Here is an 18240-nt window from a genome sequence, read left to right as displayed (position 1 = left end):
CTGTGGTGTTGCTCTCTGGGTGGGGAGCAGATGTGGCAAGTGAGCTGTGCCGCTGTATCTACTGTCCTCTGTGTGCTTTGGCCAGAAACAGGCTCAGAGATAGAGAAGGATGCTCAGCACCTTCACCATCTAGTAAAAATTCCTGCTTTGTTCAGAAGTCTTGACTACTTGTTTCTCCAAAAGTTAGGTGTCTCCAGGATGTCAAGGAGTTAGGAGAGCCCCCAGTTTTGCTCTGCACAGAGCAGAGGAGGGGGTTGGACACCCATCCCCTGTCCTCGTCACCATCAAGTGGCTCTCCACTCCTGCCCCTAGGACACCACAGCAGGGGACATGAGCCAGCAGGACCCGCATAGCTTTTGTTGGGGAAGAGAGGGAGAGGCCTGTGCTCATTCTCTTCAGTGGCCAACAATTTCCACCCTTGTGGGCTTCCAGACCCCAGAGGGGAGGGGCAGCCCTTGCCTTGGCCGGACCCAGCATGGTTGGATCAGGTGGGAGAATTCTCACTGTATGCCTTGATCCCCTCTGACAGTACCTCCTTTCTGTTCTTTTAAAATATTTCATGTCAGTGTGAAGAATGTGACAGGCCTTTCTCCATCTACGGAAATGACATCTTTCCTGAAACAGTCACCAAATGTGTGTTCTGCCGGATGGATGCAAAAGACTTGTCAGCAGAGGCCTCACCATCATCAGAAGGGGAGGACTCACTGGCAAGGGAGTGCAGCCAGGGGGAGGATGGCTGATGGCCACTGGGCCCTCTGGGTGACTTGAGCACAGATCACCTGTCATGTAGGTTTCAGGGCTCTGCAGAGACTTTTCTCTAGGGGCCCCCTCCCCCGCCAGGTGGGCCCGCCAGACTGGGGCAGGGGCTGAGATCTGGCTGGGCTCCCACCACTGTGCCACCTCCTCAGCTCCATTGCACCTTGGGGATCACTTTGTTTTTAATTTTCATGCAGAATAAATCTAGATTCTTTTGGGGAAAACAAAGTGTGCATGTGAATGCTAGAAACACTTTGGCTACTCCTAAGCTTTATGTCTTGGTGTTCATCCTGTCTCACTTCTGGCACACATTCTGGTCTCTGGATTTGCCCTGTAAAGCAGCCCTTTGGTGCTGGCACCAGCAGCCCCCAAGGAAGGGTTTGTCGAAAGAAGAGGAAGATGTGAAGCCACTGCTGTGGAGGGGACACTGTGGGGGCCTCCCTGGCTGATGCTCCCAGATGGCCACCTGCCCAGAGCTGAGGAAGGTCTGGTTAGGCAGGCAGGTGATGGTCATTTCCACCACAGAATGTTTCATGCTCTCCACTCCGGTCTCTTCATTTTCCAGAATGCCCATGCGTGTGCACAGCCTTCCTGTTTCCACAGCATTGCATACAATGTAAATCAATTGGTTCACAAAGTGAAGTTTTTCAGTTAAATAGAAGGGCTCCCTTTTCCATTTGGTATGGCTCACAGGATTTCCATCAAATATCATTAGTATGCCCCTTGGTCCATTTTTAATTAGGACTGATTAGTGTTAATTGACTAGCACCCAGTAATTCTGCCAGTGAGCTGAATTGTTTGGATGGCTCACATGCTTGGTGCCACCACCCTCTTCTGTCACAACCAAGGTGACTGCCCATCTTCAAGGAAGCTGTTCAGTATTTATCCATTAATTTACATGAATGATGGATGAACATGCCAAAACTCCACTTCACACCCTCCCAGGAACTGGGATGTCTTTGGAAGAGCCGTTTTATCCTTTCTCCCGCACGTATGCATAGACGTATTCTTTCCCACTGCTGTAGAGGATGGCTGGCCTGCTTGTTACCAACACTGACCCAAGCGACGGGCACTCTCGTTTTTTGCTTTTACAAACAATACTGGAGTGAACCTTGTGTGCAGATGTTTGCAGAGACATAATTCTGTGGATGAGACTCTCTCACTGGACAAATTGCTGGGTCAATGGATTAGCAGATTTTGGTTTTGTTGTTTTCCAAAAGCCCTCTAAAAAGTGTTGGGACGAAGTAGCTGAGGTGCCTGAGTGAGGAGCCCCAGAAGGAGCAAGTGAGAAGCCTGAGTGAGGAGGGCTTTGCCTTTCTCTGGCAGTGGAAAACTTCCACGTACTGTGCTGATGCCCCACGGCCAGCAGCCTGGGCCCCCCTGCAGCTCTCGATCCTTCAGTGCCTGCTCTGGGTCCTCTCTGTGTCCTCGATCTCTTCCCTTGCTCAGGGTCCGCGGGGGGACGTGCCCCCCGAGCCAGCAGGCCGGTGACCCCGATGGTCAGAGTGCGGCCGAGGAAGGCAACCGGCCTGCCAGGCTGAGGGCGCCAGTGCTATGGGTCGGACGCGTGGTCACCGCGGGACCGCGGCGGGGTGGGCCCCGACCGGACGCCGGCGAGCGGGCAGCCCGGCCCTGCCGGCGGGGCGGGGCTCTCCGGAGCCCGCGGGGACTCGGCCTCGCCGGAGTTTGGGTGGCTTCCCTGAGCCAGTTCTGGAGGGCTGAAGACCGGACCTCGCGCGAGCATGGCCCAAAGGTGGGCACCCTGGCTTCAAGAGAGGGAGCGGAAACTACAGCACCCGGACGACTCGCCCTCCTGGGCCCCAGCTTCTGCGCGCTGTCCGAGATTCCAGCCTCAGCGTCCAGTTTAGAAGCCTAAATGGGATCTTATACCGCGCATGCGCCTGCCACCGAGGAGCCCTGTACGCGTGCGCGCGGCCGATGGAGTAAATGGTGATGAGGAACAGACTCTCGCGGTACCTGTGCGGGTGGCGCCGTGGCTTAGTTGGTTAAAGCGCCTGTCTAGTAAACAGGAGATCCTGGGTTCGAATCCCAGCGGTGCCTCAACCGAGCGTCCCGGCTCTCTTTTTACCCATGCCCTGCCCATTTTCCGCTCTGCGCCCCAACCCAGTTCCACCTCACTTTGAGGGTGTGAGGGCGAGCTTGATTCCGTTTTAGCCGCCCCGGCCTGCGGCGGGGTAGGGTCCCGGCCCACCGCGGAGTCTGCTCTTCTGGTTTCCGCGACTAGCGGTGGGTACTTGACTCAGGCTCCGAAGCAGGGGGGACGCCCTCTGGAGGCGGCGCGGAACTCCCCGGTTGCCGTGGGAACACTTCTGCGGTGGAGCAGACTGCTTGCTACGCGTGTTGGAGACGCCCGCACGTGGAGGGATGAGCGCACGTGCCCCCGCGGCTGCCTTGGGAGGCCGAGCCCGGGCGCTTCTCCGTGGATTTCTCCTGGTGTAGGCCGACCGGACGCCGGCGCCTCTCACACAGGCCTGCTGACTTAACTACTCTCTCTCCAGCCGTGCCGTCCAGGTCACTATTTCCCAGACTGAAGACTGGGGCTTGGTGAGGTCAAGTGAGACCTAAGGTCACGGGCGCCCGAGAGAGCAGAGGATTGAACCCTGCCAGGATGATCCTCAGGCTGATCAAAGTATGAACACTCTAGGGAGGGAACCTCAAATAGGACTCCCCGTGCCAAGTTTAGAGCCGACTTCTCCAGAGGCCAGCAGTGAGGCTGCACAAATTGTGGGGTTGTGGGGCCTGACCCAGAGCAAGTGCATCGGAGTCTCTGGGGGTGCAGTGAGGCATTGGAATTGAAAGCAAGTTACCCAGGAATTCTCATGTCAGGCTGAACAGAATTCATGTCAGATGCAACAGGACAGTCTCAACGAGCTCCGGAAATGGCATCAGCCTGTTTCCAGTAGTCAGATCTACTGCTCTAGAAGCAGCTCCTGGTCTCTCCGCCTCTCTCATGGGTCTGAGTTTATTGTCTGTTTTTTTCCTCTTGTTTGGGGGTCAACTCTTGCCCCTTGCAGCTTGGTTGCTTTTGATTGCCATTGCAAAGGAAAACTTGTAGGGCTACTTTGAGGCTTTGCAGTTCTGATAGGAGCATTTCTCCTAATCCAGTTAGAGGCGAGTTTATCTGTAACAGGGCTTGAGTCATGGTGGTGGTGGTTATTTTTTTTCTGGTGCATCCTCTAGCCTGAAATACTTCATCAGTTTTGAGGATTTGCCAATTAGATGGCCAAGGTGCAATGTTGTTTGGGGGGTGTGAGTCTGGGTCCTGGGGAGGGTCAGCTGGAGAAAAGCGTTTGTGGGCCATCAACTTTGAAGCCACTGGATGGGGTGAGCACCCTGGGCAGTGAGCAAAGCCAGAAAAGAGAAACAGGCCCAGGGTTGAGTCCACTCCTCCTTCTGTTCTTTAAAAATGCCATGCTATTACTGCCTCAGGGCCTTTGTGCTTCTATGCCCTGTGCTTGGAATGCTGTTTTCTGGGCACTTTGCAGAAATGTTTCTTTCTCATCTTCTGGCCTTCAGTAACTGTGTCATCTCTCTGGGAGGCCTCCCCTGGCCATGCTCTAGACAGGAGTCTCTGCCTCCCCCAGGCCTGCTTCCAGTACCTCATCTTGCTTATCTCTTTCACAGTCTTTTCTCAGCCTGAAATCATCTTGTTTGTCTCCTGTCTGTTTCCTCAAACACAGTGAAGACCCAAAGGGTGGGGAGCCACATATGTCTATTTACCTAATAGTGCTTGGAACATAACGGGCATTTGTGGATGCATGAATTTTCAAAATTGATCATATTAGCTTGAGTGGATTATGCATTTTGAGTTTTTTTTTTTAGACAACTTGTCCATATTTTCAAATGTTATAAGACAGCAGTCCTCCAAATGTGGTTCATGGACCCCTAGGGGTCCCTAAGACTTTTAGGTGCTGAAATCTATTTTCATAATTATACTAAGGTGTTATGTCACGTTTCCACTGTGTGGACATTTGCATCGATGTGCTAAAGCTATAGTGGTTTGTAAAACTGCTGGCCCCTGAGCAGGAATCAAGGCAGTGGCACCACAGGGCTCTGGCTGTCATGATACTTAGTCTTCACTACCACACTGTTACAGGGGGGAAAAAAAGGCCAATTTCACTTAACGATGTCCTTATAAAGCTGTAAGCATTATTGATTTTATTAAATCTTAACATTTGGAGCAAACACCATTTTAATATTTTGGGACCATTTGGAAGATGTTTATCATTTGATGAACCACTATTTTCCAAATGACCAATGCATGCTCCATTTAAAGAGCAAAGTACACTACATGTTTTAAAGTTCATTGGTATGGTTTCAGATTCCACACTGCCATTTCTTCAGGAGTATAAAAGAAGAATGTCCACAATTTTCTGGAAAAGGCTGTTCAAAAACTCCTCCCTTTTCCATGTACATATCTGTTTGAAGACATACTTTCTTCTACTTTAACCAAAATAACATATCACAACAGACTGCAGGCAGGAGCGCATATGACAGTTCAGCTGCCTTCTATTAAACCCAACATAAAAGATTTGCAAAACTGTGAAACAGTGCCATCCTTCTCACTCAATTTTGTTTTCTTTTGGAAATAGTTTCATAAAAATGTTACTTACGTTAACATGTAATAGGTTTCTTATTGTTATTTTAAAATCAATTAATAAATATTTGTCAATTTTTCTGTTTTAATTTCTAATATCTCAAATATTGGTAGATATATCCCCAATAAACAAAAACTTATTTGGGATCCTCCATAATTTATCACAGGGCAAAGAGATCTCAAGATCAAAAAGATTGAGAACCATTGTTTTAATGCAAAAGCCTTGAAGGGTTGGAAGACAGGCAGGATCAGTGAGAGTGCTGGGATGTGTTGAGGGGGTTACATTTATTCCTTAGTGGGACAACTTCTTTGAATTATGGTGACTGTGGGTTGGAATGTAGTGACAGCTCCATTTTCATTGATAACTCTTTTGATAAAGTTGAGTGAGTTATCTTGATTAGATCACAAAATAATGATTTATGTTAAGTTTTAAAATCATACCAATACATCCTCATGATCAAAGTTCAAATAAGAAGCATATAGACCAAAATATTTGAGAAGCAGTGTAGTGCGATGGGAAAGAATACAAATTCTGGAACCAGGCTGCTTTGCCTAGCTGTGTATGTTTGTGGCCAAAAACGGTATTTGTTGCCAGTGACAAATATTGGGCACATTTCTTATTCTTTCTGTGACTCAGTTTTGACATACGTAAAATGGGAAAAAAATAATTACCTCATTTGGTTATCCTAAGGACTAAATGAATTATTTTCACCCTTAGATCACATAGAGGAAGTACCATATAGGGGTTTATTGTTAGGTCTTCAATTGCTTGGATGAGGCCCACCCATAGTGGGAGTAATTTCCTTTACTCAGTTAATATGCTTTACTTAGTAATTACTCAATAATTACCCAATAATTAATTTACTTAGTAATCATTTACTCAGTAATTACTCAGTAATTAATTTACTCAGTAATCTGCTTTACTCAGTCTACCAATTCAAACATTAACTTCACCTAGAAACACCCTCACAGGCACACCCAGAATAATGTTTGATCAATTGTCTGGGCACCCTGGTGACCCAGTCAAGTTGACACTTGAAATTAACCAACCGCTTCCAAGAAAAAACCCATATCCTTTAATTATGAGGGTTCTAATTTCTCCCCAACCTTGACAACACTTGTTATTATCTGTCTTTTTATGGCCATCCTAGTAGGTATGAAGTGGTATCTCACTACGGTTTTGATTGCATTTTCCTAATGACTAATGATGCTGAGCATCTTTTCATGTACTTATTGGCCATTTGTATATTTTCTTTGGAGAAATGTCTATTCACAGCCTTGGCCCATTTAAAAAAATGGGTTATTTGTCTTTTTACTATTGCACTGTAATTATTCTTTATATACTTTAGGTGCAAGTCTCTTATCAGATATATGATTTACAAGGATTCCATCCCATTCTGTGAGTTTTCTCTTCACTTTCTTCATACTGTCATTTGAAGTTCTAAAACTTGTAATTTTGATCAAGTCAAATTTATCTATTTTTTCCTATTATTGATTATGCAACAAAATTCCAAAATTCCATCTAAGATTCCATTGCTAAATCCAAGGTCATGAAGTTTCATAATTGAGTTATTTTTCCCCTAAGGGTTTTAAAGGTCTTGCTTTTCCTTTTGTGTCTCTGATTCATTTTGAGTTAATTTTGTATATGATGTGAAGTAAGGGTCCAGCTTCATTGTTTTGCATGTGGTTTATCCAATTGTCTCAGTCCCATTTGTTGAAAATCAATTGACCGTAAAGATGAGGGCTTATTTCTGGATTCTCAGTCCTATTCCATTGATCTGTATGTCTGTCGTTACGTTAGTACCACACTGTCTTGGTAACTGCAGCTTTGTAGTAAGTTTTGAAACTGGGAAGCTTGAGTCTTCCAGTTTAACTCTTCTTCAACATTGTTTTGGTTATTCTGTGTCCTTTGAATTTCCATATGTATTTTAGAATGTTTGTCAGTTTCTGCAAAGAAGCCAGCTGGGATTTTGATAGGGATTACCTTAAATCTTTAAATCATTTTGGTAAGTCCTGACACCTTAACAATAGTAAGTCTCCCAATCCATGAATATGTCATGGCCTTTTCTTACTCAAGTCTTCTTTAATTTCTTTCAAACTTTTTCTTAAAAAGTTTTCAGGGTATAAATTCTGCACTTTTTTGGTTAAATTTATTTGTAAGTATTTTCTTCTTTTTGATGTTATTGTAAATGGAATTGCTTTCTTGATTGAATTTTCCGGTTGTTCATTGCAAGTAATTTTGTTTCTTAATCTTATATCCTGAAACCTTGCTGAACTCACTTATTAGTTCTAATATTTTTTAGTGAGTTCCTTAGGATTATCTGTGTACAAATTATGTATAGTTTTACTTCTTTTTTTCCATTCTGGATATCTTTTATTTCATTTTTGTGCCTAATGGCTTTGGCTAGAACCTCTAGTACAATTTGAATAGAAGCAGTGAGGGCACACATCTTTGTCTTTTTCCTGATCTTAGGGGCAAAGCATCCAGTCTTTCACCATTAAGTATGGTGTTGCCTGTGGATTTTTCACAGACCTCTTTTACAAAGTTGAAGAAGTTCTCTTCTAGTTCTAGTTTGTTGAGTGTGTTTATCATGAAAAGGTGTTGGGTTTTGCCAAATGCTTTTTCTGCATCCTTTGAGATAATTATGTGGTTTTTGTTTTGTGTTCTCTTGATATGATGTGTTATGTTAATTCATTTTCACAGGTTAAACCAACTTTGCTTTCTGGGATAAATCTCATGTACATGTATTTTTAACATAAATGATCAACATATTCATCTTAAAAGTCTTCCCAGGTAGGTGCCCCTAAATTCCTTGTATTCTCATTTACCTCTCTGCAGTGTTCTTGGGTTGGCGTGGCTGTTACATGAATCAAAAGAAGGTATATATTTTTTTAATTTTATTTTTTTATTGAAGTGTAGGTAATTTACAATGTTCGTTTCAGGTATACAGCAAAGCAATTCAGTTATACATATACATACGTATATATTTTTTCTTTTCAGATTCTTTTCTATGTTATTACAAGAAGTTAAATATAGTTCCTTGTGGTAAGCAGTAGGTCCTTGTTGTTTATCTGTTTTATATATAATAATGTATAACTGTTAATCCCAAACTCCTAATTTATCCCTCCCCTGCCCTTTCCTCTTTGACAAAATCAGTCATCAATTTCCCTCACCCCATCTCTGTTCATTCATGTGGTTATTTTTATAAATCAAACTGTACTGTTGAATGTATTTGTACAAATGATATTTATAAGATTTTATTATTTACTTTAATAGATAACTAATATGGAAACACAGTTCATACCACATTATATTTCTTATAATTAACTAGATCATACTTTGATACAAAAACTCATCAAAAGTTAACTTAGAAAACATGGAGTGTCTAGTAGGTATCAGATAATTCACTGTGTGCTCTGGGGGCTGTAAACATGAGGTTCAAAGGTTAGGGAGGGTCACTTAATTCAAGCTGTGGGTCATTAAGATGGGGAGTGAGGAATTAGTGTGGACTGGTTTCCAGCTCTCGTGTTTTGGTTCCTTACTGGTCTGCACCCCCTGAGATGCTCTGTCACCTCCCTCTGAACTGAGAGTGGCTTCTTAGAAGGCTGTTGCAATCCGTTATTTTAAACAATAAAATGGTACTAAGGCAGCCACTAGCTTGTCTGCTGTGTGGGGCAAATGACCTGGAGTGCCTGTGTGTATCTGGGACTGAGTTGCATCAGGGAGCTTGGGAACCTTGCTTTAAGGAGAGTGCTGGAGGCCGGATGAAGCCCTCTGCTGCTGAATGCCTCAGCAGAGCTTCTGGGGGTCCACCCCAAGGGCACACAGCTAAGGGTGGCCTTGTGGGTGGGGGAGGACCCTTGGGTTGGCTGCCAAGCCAGTGACTCTCAGTAAATCCACACCTGTGAGAATCAAGCCCTGGAGAAGGCCCGGCTGAACAGTTTCAGGATGGGACCTGCACCTCTGATTTCGCTCTTTCAGTGAATCCCAAAGCTCTTTTGAATGCACAACAGTCTGAATTTTTGTTTGACTCGCCATAACTTACAGTACAGATCTATAATTACATAAATCCATTTCATCTAACAAATATCTCTAGGCCACGTTTTCTAGGTTTATAAAATATGATGGAGCTAAGAATTTATTCTAGATCACAGCATTTCACAATGAGATTGGAGGTAAACAAATGAAGAGACCTGCGATTATGATTATTATAGTTGTTTTTCCTTACATTCTAAAATGAACAAATTGCTTTTTAATTGAAGTATGGTTGTTTACAGTGTTGTGGCAATTTCTGGTATACAGCGTCATGTTTCAGTCATACATGTACATACATATATTCCTTTTCATATTCTTTTTCTAAAATGAATAAGTTTGTAATTAGTGGTAGTGATCTAGTAGCTATGTAAACATGCCCAATTTCTCCCAGTAATTTTGAGAGAATGCTGGATTTTATATTCACAACCAACCACGTTTATTGTTGCATCTTATAATTTATAATTTTTGTAACAATTTAAAGATAATAGCGTAAGTCTTTCAAACTACATCCACCACCAAAACGCTGAACATGCAGCATGAAGGCACAGAACACGCAAATGCAGGTAGCAGTGTTTGACAAAGGGGCCAAAGGATTCCAACAGGTAAAGTGGGCGTGAACTAAGGATGCACTGCTGGCTGGGTTTTGTCTCCTGGCATTTTCATCAGTGACTTTTGGAGGCAGGTCCAACAGAAGGAAAGGGTGTCCAGGCACACAGAGGGCACCAGGGCAGCCTGTGCGGCCGCTCACAGGACCAAATCCCTGATGGGAAGGGAGGTGACCTCTCAGGTGGGAGCCGGTGACCTGCAGCAAACACCTGGTCCTGGGCTCAGCAGAGGGTCCCTGGATGACTCCTTCCACTAAAGAAAAAGAAACCTCTGTTGGCTCCTGCCCTTAGGAAGTCCTAGGGTGGTGCTGGCTTCTGGTGGGGTGGCCCAGGCTCTCCCTAATGCCTCAGGACCTGCTCTTTCTCCATCCCTTGACTCTGCTTCTGTTGAGGTTGCCTCCATTCCAGGTGGGCGGGGATTTTAGGTGCCTGCAGCTTCAGACGGACATCCCGTTGCCCCACCAGCTCAGAGTAGAGTTTCCAGAGCCCCGAACTCTTGAGTGAGCCTCTTGAGCCAGAGTTGAACCTCAGGCTTTTCCCTGGGTGTGATGTCGGAGACCAGGGGTGGGGATATAAAATGTATAATGATTGGTGCAGGTCTGGGTCACATACAGGCTGGTCCCTGAGACTGGGGGTGATCACTCCACTCGCCCCCTGGTCTGGGCGCAAGGGCCGTGAGGACCCAGAGACAACTAGAGATGCTGTCACAAGGAGGAAAGGAGGGAGGGCTGGGTGGGCGAATCCCACTGTGTCCCCTTGTGGTCTTGGAGACACATCAGTACTGCTCCTGAATGACTCAGGATGCCTTCTGAAGGGACCCTTGAAAATCCCCTTAATTGCTCAGTGGGAAGAAGAAAATCAGAGGAAAGAAGATACATGCAATGTGACAGTGTTTATTATGCTTAAAAAATGAACCCAAACACAAATGTTACATTTACCAGGGCACATACACATAGACATATGTAAAAAAATTTTTTTAGGGTCTGAAGGATACATATGAAATTCATTTCAGTGGTTACCTCTGCAAAGATGAGGAGACTTGAATGAGGACTTTGACTTTATATATACTGGACTAAGTGAAATTTTAAAAATTAACCATAATTTACATATAATTAAATAATAATTTGCATATTTTTGGTGTATGGTTTTGAATTTTTAACCAATGCATAAAGTCATGTAACTCCCACCATAATCATGATCAAGAAGTTTCACCCCCCCCAAATATCCCTTGTAGTTAACCCCGCAGTTGTTAACCCCTCCACAGATCCCAGCGTCTGGAAACCACTGATCTGCTCTCAAACCCTAGTTTTGCCTGTTAGAGAGTGTCATATAAATGGAATCATACAGTATGTAGCCTTTTCAGTCTGGTTTCCTTTGTCCACATTGTTGTGTGTATCAATAGTTTGTTCCTGGTTTTCGGCTAAGTGACATTCCATTGTCTGCACATACTACATTTTGTTTATCTTGTTGAAGGAGATTTGGGTTATTTCCAGTTTGGGGCCATTATGAATAAAGTTGCTATAAATATTCAAGTACAGCTTCGTGTGAAGGTAACGTTTCACTTCTTTAGGGTAAACACCTGCAGGTAGGACTGGGGTCATAGGGAACAGCATGCTTACCTTTATAGGAAACTGCACTCTTTTCCATAATGCCTATACCATTTTGCGTTCCTATCAGCAATGTATGAGAATTCAAGTTCAAACTCTGCCATGTCACCAGCACTTGGTGCCACCAATGTTTTTATTTTAACCTTTCCAATAAGTATGTAGTGGTTTCCCTTTGTAGTTAAAAAAAATTTTTTTTATTTTGAAAGAATTTTAGATTTACAGAAGAGTTGCAAAAATAGTACAAAGAGTTCCCATGTACTCTGCAGTCATATCCCCACTAGTAACATATTATATAATTATGGTGTGTTTATCAAAACAAAGGAATTCATGTTGGTGCAACACCATTAACTAAACTGCAGACTATATTCAGATCTCCCTAGTTTTGCACTAAGGTCCATTTTTGGTTCCAGGATCCAACCAGGGATCCCACACAGTGTGTAATCTGCCGTCTCCTTAGTCTCTTCCAGTAAGTCACAGTTCCTCAGTTTTCATAACTTTGATGCTTTTGAAGAGTACTGGCCAGGTATTTTGTGGAATGTCCCTCAATTCAGATTTGTCTGATGTTTTCTCATAATTGGACTGAGACGATGGATTTGGGGGAGGATACCATGCAGTATTCTTTATTATTTTCTGGCTTTGCAAGCTCATCTGTGTACTTTCTATTCCATCCCTGGAATCAGCCTCTTCTCCAAGGACCCTTAGTTCCCTATATTAGAGAATAGTATTTAGAAACCAAAGTCTGGGCACTGGGTGTGCTCATTGCTACTGAGGTGTCACTGCTTCTGGGCCCTCTCTGCAGACAGAGCTAAGGAAAATCTAAAGATGCATATACACATATCTATTTTCTGCCAGTGCACATACTTTAACACAAGTTCATACTGATATTTCTGACTCCAATCCAATACTACAGTGTTCATTCTAGCATTCCTTCCATCCCCCCTTTTTTTGGCTTTTTTTGTAACGTCTTTCTCAGTCAATGAAAAATCTGTCTCTATCTCCAATATATTTACTTATTTTTTCAACTCTACTATACATGTAAAATGGTTTCAGAACTCAGCCTGTATCTGTTTAAGAAACAAATCTGCCAACTAGAGCATAGTTTACATATAGTTCTTTTTTCCTTTAGCCTTGTAGTATCTAGTTAATACACTGTCTTAACTCCTTTCTTCCTCATCAGTTTCAGTGTGGTTAACTGTCCATTTGTAAGCAGATTCACATGTCACAGTGCTCATTTTAGCTTGGATTTGGCTGACATTCTGGGTGATTTCTAAAAATCTGTATACAATAAAATTTACTCTTTGTGGTGTACAGAGATCTATGGATTTTTGACAAATTACATACATTGATATTCCAGTGTTGAATCAATCTTGCATTCCGTTTTAGTTGTGATGTATTATCCTTTTAATAAGTTGCTGGATTAGTGGGAATGTAGCTTGGTGCAGCTGTTATGGAGTATGGAGATTCCTCAAAAAACTAAAAATAGACTTACCATATGATCCAGCACTCCCACTCTTGGGCATATATCCAGAGGGAACCTTAATTCAAAAAGACATATGTACCTCAGTGTTCATTGCAGCACTATTTACAATAGCCAAGACATAGAAACAACCTAAATGTCCATTGACAGATGACTGGATAAAGAAGCAGTGGTATATTTATACAATGAAATACTACTCAGCCATAAAAAAGAATAAAATAATGCCATTTGCAGCAACATGGATGGACCTGGAGATTGTCATTCTAAGTGAAGTAAGCCAGACAGAGAAAGAAAAATACCATATGATATCACTTATATGTGGAATCTAAAAAAAGAAAAAAAAGACAAGCGAACTTATTTACAAAACAGAAACAGATTCACAGACATAGAAATGGTTACCAACAGGGGAAGGGAATGGAAAGGGATAAATTGGGAGTTTGAGATTTGCAGATGCTAACTAATATATGTGAAATAGATAAACAACAATCTTATACTGTATAGCACAGAGAACTATATTCAATATCTTATAGTAACTTATGGTGAAGAAGAATATGAGAATGGATGTATGTGTGTTCCTGTGTGACTGAAGCATTGTGCTGTACACCAGAAATTGACACAACATTGTAAACTGACTGTACTTCAATAAAAAATTTTTAAAAAAACCACATTACTCCCTTATTTTTTGCACAATTTCCTTTGCGGACAGTATGGGGATTCAAGTGGACAAAAGCCAACCCCACGGATCTCGGTGACCTCCAGTCACGGGGTGCCAGGGGTGACGTTAAGTTGTACTTGGCCTCAGCCACCTGAGAGAGTGTAAACATGTATTTTCAATGCCAGAAAACTTGCTATTTTTCTTTGTCATCTGAGATTTAGGAGCTGGAAGGAGACCTATAACTTCTTGGCACTGATTACTTCGGCTGCTGTGGTGCTAATGTTTCACATATTGAAAGAATAAAATATCCTGGAAACCTGCTAAAGAAGGAATTTTGAAGCACGTTCATTGTGTTGACAAATGTGCCCTTCTGAGAGACTTACGGAGGCACAATTTTACTTGGTCTTCTTCCTAAAGGTAGTCTACATACCTCTCTATCTCTGAATACTCTTTTCCCCCCTTGAAAGAAATCGCGAAAGGTAGGAATAGGCAATTCACAAAAGAAGAAAGGCAAATGGCCAAAAGAAACATCTGAGTAGATGTTCAGTCGAATAAATGCAAATTGAAGTGGCGAGTTGTTTTTCCTCAGCCACATAAGAAAATATTATATAAAGGCTGGTGATAATCCCAAGTTGCTAAGCAAATGAGCACTTTTTACATCCCAACTTCCAGGTACAATCTGGCAACATGCTTCAGCGTTTACCCTGCTCCCTTTGGCTCGGAAACCGTACCTCCAGGTACCCATCTTGAAGACCTGGCTGGATCCCTTTGGACTCTTTGCTGTACCCTTTCAAGGTACAGAAGAAGCAGTGAGGTGGGAGAAAGTTTTATCTTCCTCTTGGAGAGCAGAGAGAGGATAGCTGGCCTGGGTTCTGAAGACTGAATAGGAGTTTTTCCTGAAAGGGAGCAATTGGATAATGGCTAGTATTCACCGAGTGTTTACTCTGTACTGAGTCTGCAATAAGTGCCTTACAGGTATCAATGCTTTTAGTTCTTACCATGTCTTAGTGAAGTAGGTCGTGGTCCAATTTACAGATGAGGAAACCAAGGTGCATAAAAATTAAACCTGCTCACACGGGGAGTGGAGGGGAGCCAGGCTGAATCTTCTGCAAGTTGACTCCAAAGCCTCTGTGCTTAATCATGCCGGCCTTCCTGCCTGTGGGCTGCATGGGGTGACTCCTAGAGAAACAGGGGTGGTCTGCATCAGGGCTGTCGCATCTTGCTGCAAATACTACTGATGGATACCAGGATGCTACTCTCACCCCAGTTCTCCTTCAGCATTTCTCATTCAGTTGAGGAGAAAGTCTCCACTTGGAAGCTATGGTGCCTTGAACACCCTAGACTGCTTCCTAACTCTCCCTGGTGGAGATTAACAGAGAGACAGAGACAGAAAAGGCAGGGATGCAGGCAACAAAATGTTCACTGGGTCGTACTTATGTTTTACCCAGTTATGACTAGACGTCTGGATTTCCATTCAAGGTGATGATATAACATTTCTTTTTGAAGCAGACATAAATAAGAATGAGTTGAATACAACCATTAAATTGGGAGTTTGAGATTTGCAAATACTAACTAATACATGTAAAATAGATAAACAACAAGCTTATACTGTATAGCACAGGGAACTATATTCAATATCTTGTAGTAACTTATGGCGAAAGAGAATATGAAAACGAATATATGTATGTTCAAGTAAGACTGAAGTATTGTGCTATACACCAGAAATTGACACAACATTGTAAACTGACTATACTTCAACAAAAATATATATTTAAAAATACAACCATTAAGTCCACAATAAAGGCTCGCTGTCCACCATGGTAGAGGAAGGGCCCTTCGAGCCCTGGTGAATGGGTAGCATGGCGCTAGTCTCCCCCTGTGTCCCCCCAGGGGTCCTAGGAGCTCTAACAGGGGCATGCAACCTTCCTCGGAGCCACCTGGAGCCCCTCAGCCGGCTGCTTTCCTCTCCCACGTGTGCCGGGAGTGAGCTTGGCCTCACCTCTCTGATCACTTGACCGTGAAGGAGGCACTTTGGATGTGAGGGCTTGTCCCTATGGCTTTCATAATTCATCGTCCTGCCTTGGGTTTTCCAGGTCTGCACATGTGCCCCTGGACTCAGGCTCTCCCAACCTGCCACCTTTATCCCGGTGGCAGCAACAGAGTTAAAGAACACACAGTATCTGTAAACCCACCGCAGGGTTCTGATGTACTTTCTCCATTAATAATTCAGTGAGGTGGACTGAATTGGATTGATTCTCCCCCAAATCAATATCCAAATTATTATTATTTCAGGGCAGTTTTGAGTGGTTCAGCAAGGCTGAGGGGAGCTTTTTGATTGAAAATTGGACCACAGTCATCACTCCAAATTACTGTGGAGAGGGTTATGTAAACCAAGAGGGTGACCTGGCACTAACATTTTTATTACAGTAAAAGCCTTTTTTTTTCCTCTCTCTTTTTGGAATGGTGCTTTTACGACGTACTTACTATCACCGTTCCAGACTTGTAATTTGAAAGTTACTGCTCAATACTGAAGGTGAAATGGTTTTACTGCTGCTGGTCTATTAGAGTTGTAAGAACCAGCAATGGCTTGGAGAGTGTCTGTGACTGGATGGGCTTGGCCACACCGAGTCCATCACGGGATGTGCCTGCGGATGCGGCAGGGCCGGGTCACTGGGATCACACTGGGCAGTGCCCGTGCTCGGCTCCCAGCTTTGTTCTTCCCCCACCACCCCTGGCAGGCAGACCAACGTTCTGGGATGGCAGAGATACTAGAAAGCAGCACTAAATCCAAGCTGCCACTCAGACTGGCCGCTTCACCCCACAGAGCTCAGGTGGCAATATGGTCACAATCCTGAATTTTGCCAGTTTATGTTTAGAATATTTTTTTTTAATTGTGGCAAACTACATATGACACAAAATTTACCATTTTAAGCATGTTTAAGTGTGTAGTTCAGTGGCATGAAGTCCATTCTCATCGTTGTGCAACCATCAACCACCATCCATTTCCAGAACTCTTTCATTTTTCCCAACCTAAAACTCAGTACCTGTTAATCCATGACTCCCTATTGGTCCCTTCCCCTAGCCCTTGGCAACCACCTTTCTACTTTCTGTCTGTATGAATCCAATGACTCTAGGTCTCTCATATAAGTGGAATCACACAGTATTTGTCCTTTTGTGACTGGCTTATTTCACTCAGCATAACATTCTGGAGGTTGAAGCATGTGTCAGAATGTCCTTCCTTTTTAAGGCTGAGTAACATTCCATTAAATATCTCTATATCTCTATATAGAGATTACATTTTGTTTACCTATTCATTTATTGATGGACATTTATATTGTTTCTCCCTGTTGATTATTATGAATAATGCTGCCATGAACATGAGTGTACAAGCATCTCCTGGAGTTTCTGCTCTCAGTTCTTTTGGGTATATAACCAGAGGTGGAATGGCTGGGTCATGTGGTAGTTCTATATTTAACTTTTTGAGAAACTGCCAAACTATTTCCCACAGCAGCTGCACCATTTTACATTCCCATCAGCAATGCACAAGGGTTCCAATTTCTCCACATTCTCACCAACACTTGTTGTTTTCTTTCTCTTTCTTTTCTTCTTTCTATTATAGCCATCCTAATGGATGTAAAGTGGTACCTCATGGGTGGTTTTGATATTTTTAGTATTTTTAATGCAAATAAACCTTAACTCTCTTTCTCTAAAGCTATTTTTTCTCTTCTTTCCTCCTGTCCTGTCCTTCCACCATCTTATTTCAGAGTTGTACAACATTAGCTGCTGTTCAGAAATCCCATGGTTGCAGGTTTTCATGTTAGTTTCTACCTAAATGGCTGAGATTTTAAAATTTCATTTGAGAAACATGGATTTTTTTTATTACACAACTGATTTATGTTCTCTGAATTAATTTCTAAAAAAGTAGGAATTCTGAGTCAGAATTTGTACATTGTAAGATCTTTATTTTTATTGATTGATTGATTGAGTGAACTACCATCAGTTACAATGTGTCAATTTCTGGTGTACAGCATAACATCCCAGTCATGCATATACATGCATATATTTGGAGAAACATGGATTTTAATGTATATGGGAGCAAATAGCCATATAGAGGGCACTGATCTATGAGGCACCTCTGCTGGGTCCCAGAGGGGTCTTATAAAGCATCCAAAGGTGGTTTCTGCCCAAGGAAAGATTTTTTCTTAGATGCAGATAGAAGTATCCTTGCACCACTGGCTTGAGTAAGTGGCTGGCCTTGGGTACTTTGAGAACTTCTCTCCAAGGGGGCCCTGGACACCTGGGAATCCGTCAGTACTTCCACATAATGGAGGAGCTGCTCACAGGGCTGAAGACATCTCTCCAAATGCCCTCCAGCTTTGCTTCTTGGCTGTTCTCCTGGCCAAGAACAAAGCATAGGAATTAGCTCTGGGGAGAGTGGAGGAAGAGGCCAGAGTGAGTTGGATGGAGGGTGGGGGCTTGGAGAGGA

At 43.2% G+C, this 18240-nt stretch overlaps 1 protein-coding gene and 1 non-coding gene across 4 annotated transcripts in view; both read left to right on the top strand.

Moving 5' to 3' along the window:
• WDR88 (WD repeat domain 88) overlaps positions 1 to 1030 on the top strand; it is a 36051-nt gene extending 35021 nt beyond the window's left edge. For all 3 annotated transcript variants that reach the window (XM_072968802.1, XM_072968801.1, XM_006212208.3), the window contains one exon: positions 567 to 1030. In XM_072968802.1, the coding sequence (XP_072824903.1) occupies positions 567 to 740 (174 nt within the window). In that variant the 3' untranslated portion in view covers positions 741 to 1030. The remainder of the gene's footprint in view (positions 1 to 566) is intronic.
• A 1713-nt stretch (positions 1031 to 2743) lies between these two features.
• TRNAT-AGU (transfer RNA threonine (anticodon AGU)) lies at positions 2744 to 2817 on the top strand. Its single transcript has one exon. It is a non-coding gene; the product is annotated as a tRNA-Thr (tRNA).
• Positions 2818 to 18240: the final 15423 nt, after the last annotated feature.

This window comes from Vicugna pacos, chromosome 9 (genome assembly GCF_048564905.1).
Source record: "Vicugna pacos chromosome 9, VicPac4, whole genome shotgun sequence".
Classification (NCBI taxonomy): Eukaryota; Metazoa; Chordata; class Mammalia; order Artiodactyla; family Camelidae; genus Vicugna; species Vicugna pacos.
The sequence above is the reverse complement of the archived record's forward strand: the minus strand, read 5'-3'. Positions and strand labels throughout refer to the sequence as shown.